At 40.8% G+C, this 11648-nt stretch overlaps 1 protein-coding gene across 1 annotated transcript in view; it reads left to right on the top strand.

The window, feature by feature from the left end:
• Positions 1-256: 256 nt before the first annotated feature.
• KREMEN1 (kringle containing transmembrane protein 1) overlaps positions 257-11648 on the top strand; it is a 30135-nt gene continuing 18743 nt past the window's right edge. Inside the window, exons 1-2 of the mRNA XM_036393054.2 lie at positions 257-452; positions 9906-10068. Coding sequence (XP_036248947.1) covers positions 374-452; positions 9906-10068 — 242 coding nt within the window. The 5' untranslated portion in view covers positions 257-373. The remainder of the gene's footprint in view (positions 453-9905; positions 10069-11648) is intronic.

Genomic DNA, 11648 nt, shown 5'->3' with positions numbered 1-11648 from the left:
ATGGAGGAGTCTGTGTGTTTGTGTGTGTATGTTTGTAGTGAGGCGTCCCGGCTAGCGAGGAGGGCTCCGCGGGGCCAAAGCGCTGCCCCGGGGCGAACAGCACCAGCCCGAACGTGTCGGTGTCAGAAGTGGAAGCGGCAGCCCTGCGGTCCCGCGCCGCAGCAGGTTGGGATGTCGGTCTCTATCCTTTCCTGTCACATGGCTGGTAATAGGATCCCTCATCTGCCACTCGGCACCTCGCCGGGGCGCACTCACAGGACACATGCTGTAGGGCCTCCGCTTCCCGCACTTTGCGCTCTTCCCGGCCGCCTGCCACCCCCGGAGAGCCGGGGCTGCCGCCTGCGAGCGCGGCGCGGCCCGGCGGCCGCTGCCTATGGAGCCTCCCGCCCTCGCCGCCGTCCTGGCCTTCTCCGGGCTGGCGCTGAGCTGCTGCCGGGAGCCCGTCCTGTCCGGTGAGTGCCGCTCCGCGGGGAGCCGGGAGGGGGGCGCGATCGGGGCTGCTCCCCGAGCTCCTGGCCGGGCTGAGCGGCGAGCGAGCGGGGCAGGCTCTCCCCGAGCTCCGCAGACCCGCAGCCCCCCGCGGAAGGGCTCTGCCGGCCGGCAGCGCCTCTTGGAGGTCTCGACGACGTCCCTTCCTGCTCGGCAGAGCCGTGCCGGGCTCGAAGCTGCTCGTGCGAGCAGCCAGCGGGTGTTTCTGCCTGGAGTCCCGGCGTATTTGAGGCTCTCCCTGTGCTTGCTGAAGTGGGAGCTCGGGATCTCCTGTAAAAGCATGATGTAAGAGAAAGAAGAGCAGCACGTTTCTCTATAAAAGTGGTTCGATCTGCGGAATGGAGGCATTTAAAGGGAGAGGGGCGTGCGATTGTTTGTGTCACTGGGGAAAACGCTGGGGCAGCAGAGCCAGAGCTTGAAGGGTGAGCATCCCATCCCGCCTGCCCGCAGTGCTGCCCCAGCTGCCGGCCAAGCCTGGGCTCCTCTCACCATTTAGAAGCCTGAAGCTTCACCTCCTAAGGGGATTTTTCACTCAAAAGTTTCTCGGCATCCTTTTGTCCTCGTTTTAGTTGTTGCTAATGATTTCAAGTACTATGGTTCTCCTCTGGTAAACATTGGCCATGCTTTGCAAGATCAGAAGTGGCAGTTCCAGATGGTCGCAGCCATCAGATGTGTGGTCCTTCTGGATACATTTCGTGTATTCTTGATTGCTGTTTCTTCTAACAAAGTAGAATTTGCTCTCCTTTTTGAACACATACTTGCTCATCAAGTTTTTGTAGATGCAACTAATTAGAAACGGAAAATACTTGCACAGTGATTTGCAGGGACTAAAAAATCTTTTACAAAAAAAAGTTCTGGTAAATTTTACTTCTTCTCAGAAGTAAAACATGAGAGTATTTTCAGATAAGCCTTTAGAGAGCTGCCTAGACAGGACCATATCTAAGAGTCTTTTCCCAGCACCATTAGGACGTGCTTGGTGCACACAGTGGATACTCCATCCTTTGCTTAGGTTGAAGAATGCTTGTAAGGTTTCTGAACAGAACCCCCCATGTGTAACCATGTCTCTCACGGAGGGCTGTATGACAGCAAGTGGAGGATATGGCCCAGCATGAATGTTGGGCTGTTAAAGAGGACAGAAATGCCTGAGCACAAGCAGCTGGGGCAGGGGGAGGAGGGAAGAGTATATAATGCCTCCAAATGAAGGTGCAGCAAGGGAGAATGGATCTAGAAAGCATTGCCACCCATGTGTCTTCTGCTCAAGAACCTGCAAACAGTGCAAATACAGCAACTTGTAATTTGTATGGCGGGTACAGGATCTGCAGAGTTCCTGATCTGCACAAGGGTCCTCGTCTTGACCCTGAATCCCACAGACCTGAAACAGGATCAGCTGTGTCAGGTTACACTTGAATCTAGCAGAATTCTGAAATGACAAACATTATTATTGCTTTTGGAAGGCAGTTTGTTGTATGGTATGTTTTTAATGCCTGTTTCTTGTTCTGGTTTTTTAATGCGTGTCCTTATAAGTTTATTGTAAAGTGCAGTCAAAATAAAAACTGTGTCACCATCACTTGCTTAGATAGGAAAAAAACTTGAGGAATTACTATATGAGAAATTACTCCAGTTGTCAGAAATAAAAGTGAATTAACAACCATTTTTGCACATAGTACTATGGTACTTTCCACATAATATTTCTGCTTTGCCATGCAATGTTCAACAGTTTCTATTCACTCAAACACTGATATTTCTATATTCAAACCTTGGCATGTGTGCATTCAAACATCAGCCATACATAATTTCTCAAGTGGATCAGAAATAAGAAGTGTGTGGATAGATTACCGACCATTAAAGGACTGTTTGAATTTGGTGAGGCCAAATAAATGGAAATGCCTTCAGCAAATGTTACTTTTGGTGAACAAATGTTATTTTACATACTCAGTGCAATAAGTTGTAATTTCTAGTTTCTGTATTTATACCATTCATTTAATTTCCCCATCAGAAATGTATGTGATTATCAATCTCTTTTTCCTTTCTCTGTTTTCTTTCCATTTAGCAATACTGAGTCACCATGTCCTTGGTTTTTTTTTCCCAGCTGAGTCTTTCCTTTGAGCTGTTATTCCAGCCTTCTCTTACAAACCTGGTATCTCTTGTCATCTTATTCTCTCTAAGCCTTAGTGATTCAGAGAAGCAGTTCTACTTGATATGCCATAGGCAAGCCTCATAAAAATACTTTAAAAAGCAATTTTTTTTTTCTTTCTAACTAGGCAGATAGGGGATGAAATAGTCAGACATTTCAGCATATCGTGCTTGTACATGCATAGAGCATAACTCAAAATCCAGAGTTATGTGAATAGATTTAAGCAGGATGGAGCCAAAGAAGTAGGAGGGAGGCAGGGATTACATGCTGCCAGCTGCAAAATTTTCATTTTTGTCATATCACACCATAATGGTTGTGCAACTCACCACTCCCTTCATCCACACAGTGGCTATGGCCCATCCTGATAGAAGTGCCAAAGGGATTCAGCCCTGCCACACTTGACAAGGGAACAACAGTTTAAAAACTTCACAAAGAAAGAAAACAAATGGGTGTATTAAGGAACAGAAATTCTTATGGGGTCACATCACACATTCTTACTTCCAGTGATAAAGAATCACAAGGCAAGCAAGTGTGTTTGCATCTTGTGGCTGAGGACCAGCCAGCAGCTGCAAAGCTCTGGCTAATATAGCATGTTTGTATTGTACAAATAAAAAGACAAAAGGGACAGAATGCACTTAGAAATAATGGGAACTGTCTCTTGTCCTCATAACCCAGCTCATCTGCTTCCAACATATTCCAGAAAAGGTCTGGCCAGACAGATTTTTTCTTTTTAAACAAATAAAAAGTGATGAAAAGCGATTAGCTTGACAATTAGAGTCAAAATTTCACAAGGATAGCAAGTTCACATATATGACAGCTCACACGCTGCCAGGGAACACAAGTATCAACTCTGCATGTCTGTACATTTCCAGGAATGTGCATTTTTACGAGAGATGTTTCAGTGAAGGTTTGAGCAAATTTCAGGTGGCATAATTCAAGTAGAATCAGATATTCACTGTGGCTACTCTCTGGCTTGGACCAGTGCTAATTAGGTCTCTAATTCTGACTAGCAAAAATGATTGCATTTGAGGACTTAAAAAAATTAAATGTGTATGTCTTTGTGTGTGTTTGCATGGATATGTAGAATGAGCAGATACAATTCTTAAACTACATATGAAGTGCCCCCACATTGTAAAGGAAAAAATGATCAGCTAATCAAGTGCCCTCATTGCATCACATCAAAATTTAACTGTCTAATTTAAGAAATGGGGAGTTGTTTCTAGGGATTTTGAAAATTGCTATTTTAAACAAAGATAATTCTTTCATGATGGTTTTTCTTTAGCTTGTATCAACTGTTCTATTGTGAGAGATTCTTACTGCTACAGCACAGGCACAGAAGCCTGACAGTTTTGATGAGTGGTTGTATTATATTAGTATGAATTGGAATAGAAAAGTATTGAAATGCAAAAATAGTACACTATTTTTTTACTTGGGTAGATCTAAATCAGCCTTATACTTCCCAAAAGCATTTATTTTGCATCATAATATGGAATGAGATTTTTTTTTTCCTGACCACTCATATGATAGTATGCAAATTAACTTTTGGTTCAGTCGATAAAACTGCATCTTCAAAGAAAACCATTGCAATGCTAAAAATATTTTTAATAATGACCACAGAAGCCATATTTGTGTCTTTCATCTCCTGAAGCTTCTTCTGGTTTTAATCAGTGTTCCCACATGAAGAACTGTGGCAACCTATGATAATAGAATCCCTATTCAAATCTCTAGGGAAACAGAAACGTTCTCATTTGAAGAAGGTGATGTGGTGTTCTGCCCCTTCCACCCGTGGGCCCCTGCCTCTGTCACTGCCGGGGTATCTTGGCATCAGTTAAGTGGTTTCTGTCCTTTCCTCTGTGCATTACTTTCTCATTGAAGTGTTTCTGCTGTCTAATTATACCCTTTCAATCAAATTAGAGGCTGCAGCATCTGGTTAGTGCCTGTAACTGTTGCCATCTGCACCTAGATACAGTGCTTTCATTTAAGGAGGAGTGCTTAAATTGCAATCTCCAGCAAGAGCTAGAACAGTTTAGATAGAATGGAAATGACTTAAAATTATTCTTGGAATACTCTGCAAGAACATGCATCAGGCAACCCACACTGAGTCATTATCGGACCTGGCACCCTTGGTTTCATACCCTTATATTCTGCTTAAGCATTTTTCTGACTTTTCTAAAAGGCTGTAGGAAAAACAAGTGAAAACTGAGCAGGCAGTTATACCACGTAAATTCAACGAACCTTTAATTTTTGGTCCAACCTTACATTTAATTACAATGCTGTAATGAAACCCAAGATTTAAATAGTAGCCACTTTCATTTATCTTTCATTAATCTGCAGATCTTTAAAAGAAAACCTTGCTTATTGTTGGGCAGTAGGTGGTAGGATAATTTCTGGCTTGGGTAGGCCAGTTTCAGGTTGATAATTGTTGTCAGTCTCTCTGGACACTGCTCAATGCTCCAAGTAGCTTTGAAAACATTAAGCAAACAAAGTGGTTTGGTTTGTTTTTTTTCCTCTCCAGTGGAATAGGAAGAAGTTTGTCATTCTGAATTTTCAGTCTCAAAAGCTATGTACAGGCCTCAAACTTGGAAAGTACTCTAAGAAGTCATTTAAACCATCCTGAAGCCTCCATCCCTTCAGTCTGCAATTTGTAGTGTCTCTAGGTAGATGTCTTTGACAAAATCGTTGGAAGCCAGTGCAGACTCTGAAATGTCAGTGATTTATCATCAATAAAACATCAGGCTGTTATAGTCTGCACTACCTTAATTTTTCAAATGATCCTAAAGTGGCGCCCATGTGGAGTGCAGGCAGCCATGCAGTCCCAAAGTAACAAAGGAAAATGATCATTGTAAGGTCCCTACATTGAAGAAGAAACCGACACAGATGGAAAGAATTTCTACAACAGCTGCTGTTTGATCTTCCAAATGTTGATCTGGCTCTAATAAAACTAATTGTGAACCTGTATCACACACTGAGTATTCACTTACAGTGGACAACATCCCTAGTCTTGTTTTCTGCTTTTTTGTTCTAGCAGTTGTCACTCAGTACATGCTTACCTAGCCTCAGCATTCATTTTTAAAAGTTACTTGCTGTCAACCATGGCACCTGATGTGTTGAAAACTAAACAGCCCTGACAACAAAGTGCTGTCCCTCTTTTCTCATCAAGGCTCATGAACAGCATCTGTTGGAACCTTTTGTGACTAGAACCACTGCAAAGGTTCTCTGATTAATTATCTCTTGATTAATCTCTGATTAATTCTGTTTACAGACATCCCCATGACACAGCAGAAGCAGCAGGGTCATTAGGCAGTTAATTGAGTGAAATCATCACGGACACTGATTCTAATCACAGTTTTGACACAAGCCTCTACTTCAGACTATGTCTGAAACCCAGCTGACTAAGATCTTAGAAGTATGAGGTCACACACTTCTAGATTTGAGTGGTCACAGTTTTCTTCTTTCAGCTGTCCTGTCTGAAACCCTAGTGTTTCAGTAGAGGTTTATAGCTGACAGGATAGTCTGAGCCTTGTGTGCCTGAACAAAATCCATGTGGCAAATCTATGAAACACAGTGGCAACCTGATGCCTTCTTGGGGCTTGTAGTGTCCCCAAGGTGTCTGTCCTTGCCACTGGGACTTGGATACAGTGCAAGTTCTGTCACAGTTTACCATAATCTTACAGAACTTTAAGGAATAAGGCTTGCTGAAATTCACAGAATCATATGAATTTTCTTGAGTCACAGTTCTGATGGTACATTCCAAGTGAGGGGCTTCATACCCTAGTGTGTGATGGGAGTATCACTCAACCTAAGGGTGCCACAACACAGAGGTGATTGTTGCTGGTTGATTTAATATTTTCTCCCTCCCTTTTGCATAATCTACCAAAGAGAAATAGGTGATTTGAGTAAACTGAAAAGTTTTACCAACACCATACAGTCCAGTCTTTTCTGACTGTTTAATTTAGATGACCTCATCTGAATTACTTTTGTGCAGACAAATCCAGGTGACCTTTTTTTAAGCTCATCTTTTCACAGAATTATTGCACCAGTGGTACAAGACAAAAAGTAGGGTGGAGGTTCTAACTTCCTGTTCTCCAGAATATCTTAGGGCTTGGATTTGAAATGGGACAGTGGCCTTTCTGCAGACAAACCATGCACCTTCAGCACATTGAGAGTATTAATTTCATGGTGAAATCACTAAGGTAGTGTCTTGGCTGTCACGCAGCAAAATTTGATGAAATCACTGCGTGTGACAAATAGAAGAATTTTTTAGTCTTTGCCAAGTAGTGCTTACTCTAAATCAAGGACTTCTCATTTTCCCATGCTTAGCCAGTGAGCAAGTGCTCAAGAAGCCAGGAGGGAGCATAGCAAGGACAATTGACCTGATTTTTTTAAAATGCCAATATTTATTTGAAAATATTGCACTCCCATGCTATGGCAAAATCGTTATTAATCCTTAAGAAAATCCAAATTCCCTGTAACACAAAAGGTTTTGTATTTCATTTGATAACAGCTGCTAAATTCCATGACTTAAAGTTTTCACTTCAGTGTTTCAGGGATAATCAATGATTTTGCATGGTATCTCACTGCCTCCCCTTTCCACATCCACATCTAAGCCAGGGGAGCTTTGTTACAACTCAGCTGAAACATTGGCACCAAATCTCTTGACAGCACAAAGGAACACAGGAGGCACTGATACAGCTACCTATTGACTGGGGAACAAAAACTGCAGTTGAGAGGAATGAAGAGAGATAGGTAGGCTAGATAGGTGGGCTCTGACTCTTCCTTTTTTTTCTTAAAGTACAGTGAAGTTTGAAGAAAATCAGTTAAAAAAAGCTGACATGAAAATGTAAGTCACTACTGCAAGTTAAAGCATGGGCCAGTCTTAGCAGATCCTGAAATGGACTGAAGTTAACTTCAGTTTAGTTTGTGTGCCAGACTGAATTCAGGTGTTGTAGCATTCGTTACATTTCTGAGTAGATGGAAGTATATATTGCTTTTCATTAAGAGTGAGAAGAAAAAAGAATTAAAGCATAAAGCTAATGTAGATATCTTTTCTGGATGTGCTTATCACTTTTCACAAATTCTTTTTGCTGCTTATCATTTTGTTTATCTATTTTGATTACATTTTTTTCTCTTTTCTGCTAAAATTCATTAGCTTATATTTTTCAGCTATAACCTACAAAAGCTTTTATATTAACTGCCAAGTAAAAGAGGTATTGAAGAAAGATGCAACACAGCCACGACCTTAGAGTGGGTTTTTTTTCATGTTTACACAAATATCTGTGGTGGCCTGAATGCTGGAAACTCAGATTTGCATTTTTAAGCAAATGCATGCAGCCCACCTGTTTTGCTAAGGCAGGTAAATTACAGTAAGGAGGAGTATTGACCTGAAGCTTGTTTTTGTTAAATTATACACCTTTCTGTCCACAGACGATAGCAGAATATATTAATGGCTGTGCAGACACCTCTTCTATGTGCCTTCAGCAACAAAATTTCATTTAATAGAAATCCAACTTGCCTAGGCATGAAAATGCGCAGTGAAAGCACAAAACCATTGTCTTTCATCTGCTGTGTTATAGAACTCTGAAATAATTATTATAATTGTACCATTCTGATATTTGTGAGCCCAGACTAAACTAATTTCAGAGGCATGGTTTTAATAATCCATTTTTTCTTTCTTCTACAGTAGTTCTAAATACAAAAACAGTATACTGTTAGTATCAGGATTAAAATGTGGGTGGGTTTTTTTCCCCTCTTCCAACTGCAGCCACACAGGTCTTTCTAGACTTGTTTTGTAAGTTAGATTTCATGAGGGACACCTGAGATCAGCACATACTTCAGAGCACTCTCCCACTCCCTCAGGGCAGTAGAACATCTCTGCAGCTGCAATATGGTTTCTACAGAGAACACTATCAGATGAAACAGGAGGTTTCACGCCCTATAGTTAGCAGAAAGCTAATTTTCAATGAATTTCCCCAGTAATGCTGTCCAGTACAAAGAAATGTTTACAGCAGTGTAACACAACATTTTTAATTCTGTCCCAGACTGTTATGTTTTAATCCTATTCTTAAATAAATGCAAGGATGATAAATGTTAGCAACTATTAATTATAAGCAGGATGGACTTATTTATGGTAAACTAATTATAATCATTCTTCCTGGAAGATTAATCACAGAATGGCTGTGATGAAAGTGACCTCTGGAGGTCACATTGTCCAGCTGCTCTGCTCAAGCACAGTCACCTAAAGCAGGTTGCCCAGGACCATGTCCAGGTGGCTTTGGAATATCTCCAAGGATGGAGATTCTACAGCCTTGCTGGGCAACTTCTTCCCATGCTCTGCCACACTCACATTGCATAATTTAATCAAAAATGCTTGGCAATTTCAGCAAAAGTGAAATTGTTCATGCATTTAGATATTTATTTCATCAGAAGATGTCCAGTGAATGTGTCCGTGTCCATGGCAGGGGGGTTGGAACTGGATGATCTTTAAGGTCCCTTTCAACCTGAACCACTCCACAATTCTGGGATTAACAAGGCCCAGCAAAGCCAGGCAGCAGGAAATTGGTAGTTCAGCTGAGAAGGGGCTAATGTATTTAGTGAAATCATTCTCTACTTTGGTTTCTAACTTGCTGAGTATTAGGAGGCTAGGAAAACAAATGTAAGTGGGAGAAAATATGAGTGAGTGAGGCAGAACAATACTGACCTATACTTTTTAATCTGAAAGCATAAATGCTTTAGTAGCAAATCACAGTATTGTGATTGTACTCTGCTGAAGGAGGTCCCTTTCTAAGGCAATTCAATATGTAAGAATTTTTCTAAATCAGAATATAAATGTTGGTAAGATCCATGCTTACAAAGTCTTTCACTTTGTAAAGTACAGATAGTCACAGCTTTAGCTGAAGTGGCATGAGATTTTGGTTAATATGCTGATAAGTGCCAGACTGATAATGTCATATGATTTCATTTTTGGGAAATTAACAATTCACAGAGTCATGAGTAAATGAGTAAAACACAAGTAAAAGTAAAAAAGTATTGTGTTATTCAGAAAATGCATGTTAATTGTGTAAACCTCTCATCAGACCTGTCTTATACATTGTTTATTGAAGTAATGACATCATAATCTCTTGAATAGAGGTTTGACTGAGTGAAAGCTTAAATCCTAGCCAGCATCTTTAGCTGCCTAAACAATGCAGGAAACATGGTCTGTTGGATATGGGGTGGAGGGTGAGGAGAGAACAAGCACTAAACCTACACACATTCTTTCTTTTCCATTTCTCTTTCTTCCTAGAATGCTACACAGCCAACGGGGCTGACTACCGTGGCACTCAGAACCAGACCTCCCAATATGCAGGGAAACCTTGTCTTTATTGGAATGAGACATTTGAGCATCCTTACAATACTGTGAAATATCCCAATGGGGAGGGAGGGCTTGGAGAGCACAACTACTGCAGGTAAGAAATATCCCATTGCTTTAACATTGCCCACATGCCCAGTGTTACTGTAAGCAGTTGACAGAAAATTAGGAAATGTCCTTTTATACAGTGAAGAAGGTCAGAACCATGGGTATCTAACACTTTTTGGTTTACCCTGTTTTCAGTACCCTGAATCTATCAGCACCATTAACAGAATAACTTTTTCAAGCCAGCTCCCACACTTTTTCAGCACAGTCCCTATCATGTGTCTAATTTATAAGGTGGCACAACAGAGAAAGACTATAGATTACTTAAATGAAAAGGTGGAGATAAAAAAAAATAATCCAAATTAGAAGGACACAGTGCAGTGAGTGTCTGGAGGAGTCTCTGGATGGTTTTTATTCTCACACACAACCCTGGTTCTGTTACACTTCCCAAGTTTTGTGCTAATGAAAGTTATACAGTCACTAAAAATTCTAATTGAGCATCAGTGATTTAGAGTTATTTGAATTCAGAATCTCATCTGTCAGGGGTTACAATACCAGATTAAACCATGGATTAAGTGCATTAAAACATGCACTTCTGTTTCCTTGCCTTCTAGAGAAAGTCCTCCATAACTATGGGTAGAACTTAGAACAAAACTTAAGTAAGGACTTCAGAATTTAGGAGCCAAATCAGAACTTAAGTTCAGAGATATTTAGGCTCTGTAGGCTTTTTTCAGCTGTCTCTGTAGGCATATTAATGCAGAGCTGTGAAAAATACAGTGGCCACTGAATTCTCTTTGATAATAATAGCAGAATCAAGAATGTAATTTTGATTGTTGCTGTGTGGCAATATTCTAGACAGGCTATAGCTACAGGATCTTAGTTTTGGCAGTCATCTCTGGCTAATATTTTAGTTAGTACAAAGCAAAACATGTACAAGCTGAGCAAAAACATGCATGAGAAACTGGATGTTTATCCAGATACTCAAAAAACACTTACTTGAGACTTGCTTTACTTAGCAAATGAGAACGTGGTAAATGCTACAAGGAGCAAGAAGCCTATAATCTGATATGTAAACCTGAGAAATTACTTAATTACCAAAAAGAGCCTTTTTACCCGAGTCTGCTAAGTATTAGATTGTCCTCATTTTCTTCCTTATGCTGTATCACTTGGCCTAGGAATATTCTCACAGGTTTATGGAATTAGAGTCCTAACTAATGGATGACTTTTAACTTCACATTCCCTTGAAAGAAGTTTGGAAAGTCACTAAGAATGCCAGAATATATCTATAGCAAATGTTGTTGAGGTCTGCAATACAGCTGGTTTAGCTCTTTCTCTGACATTCATCTGCTTGATGACAATGGACAAGTGGATTTTCCCTTTTCTCAGGCAGCACATACCTCACAGGGCTTTTTTAAGACACAATACATAGACTTGAGATTTGATTTGGGGACAACATTTGAATAATCAAATTTTACACTTGAAATATTAATCAGAAGCATGTTACCTCTCCATGGGTGGTCCTTACTTGGAACATTTTGTTTACTGCAAGACACCCTGTCAAGATGGAAATGCCTCACTCAGTTCAACCATAACAAAATTATGAGGACTGAGATTTTTGGAGATTTTGAAAGA

This window comes from Molothrus ater, chromosome 18, assembly GCF_012460135.2.
Source record: "Molothrus ater isolate BHLD 08-10-18 breed brown headed cowbird chromosome 18, BPBGC_Mater_1.1, whole genome shotgun sequence".
NCBI classification, from domain to species: Eukaryota; Metazoa; Chordata; class Aves; order Passeriformes; family Icteridae; genus Molothrus; species Molothrus ater.
The sequence above is the reverse complement of the archived record's forward strand: the minus strand, read 5'-3'. Positions and strand labels throughout refer to the sequence as shown.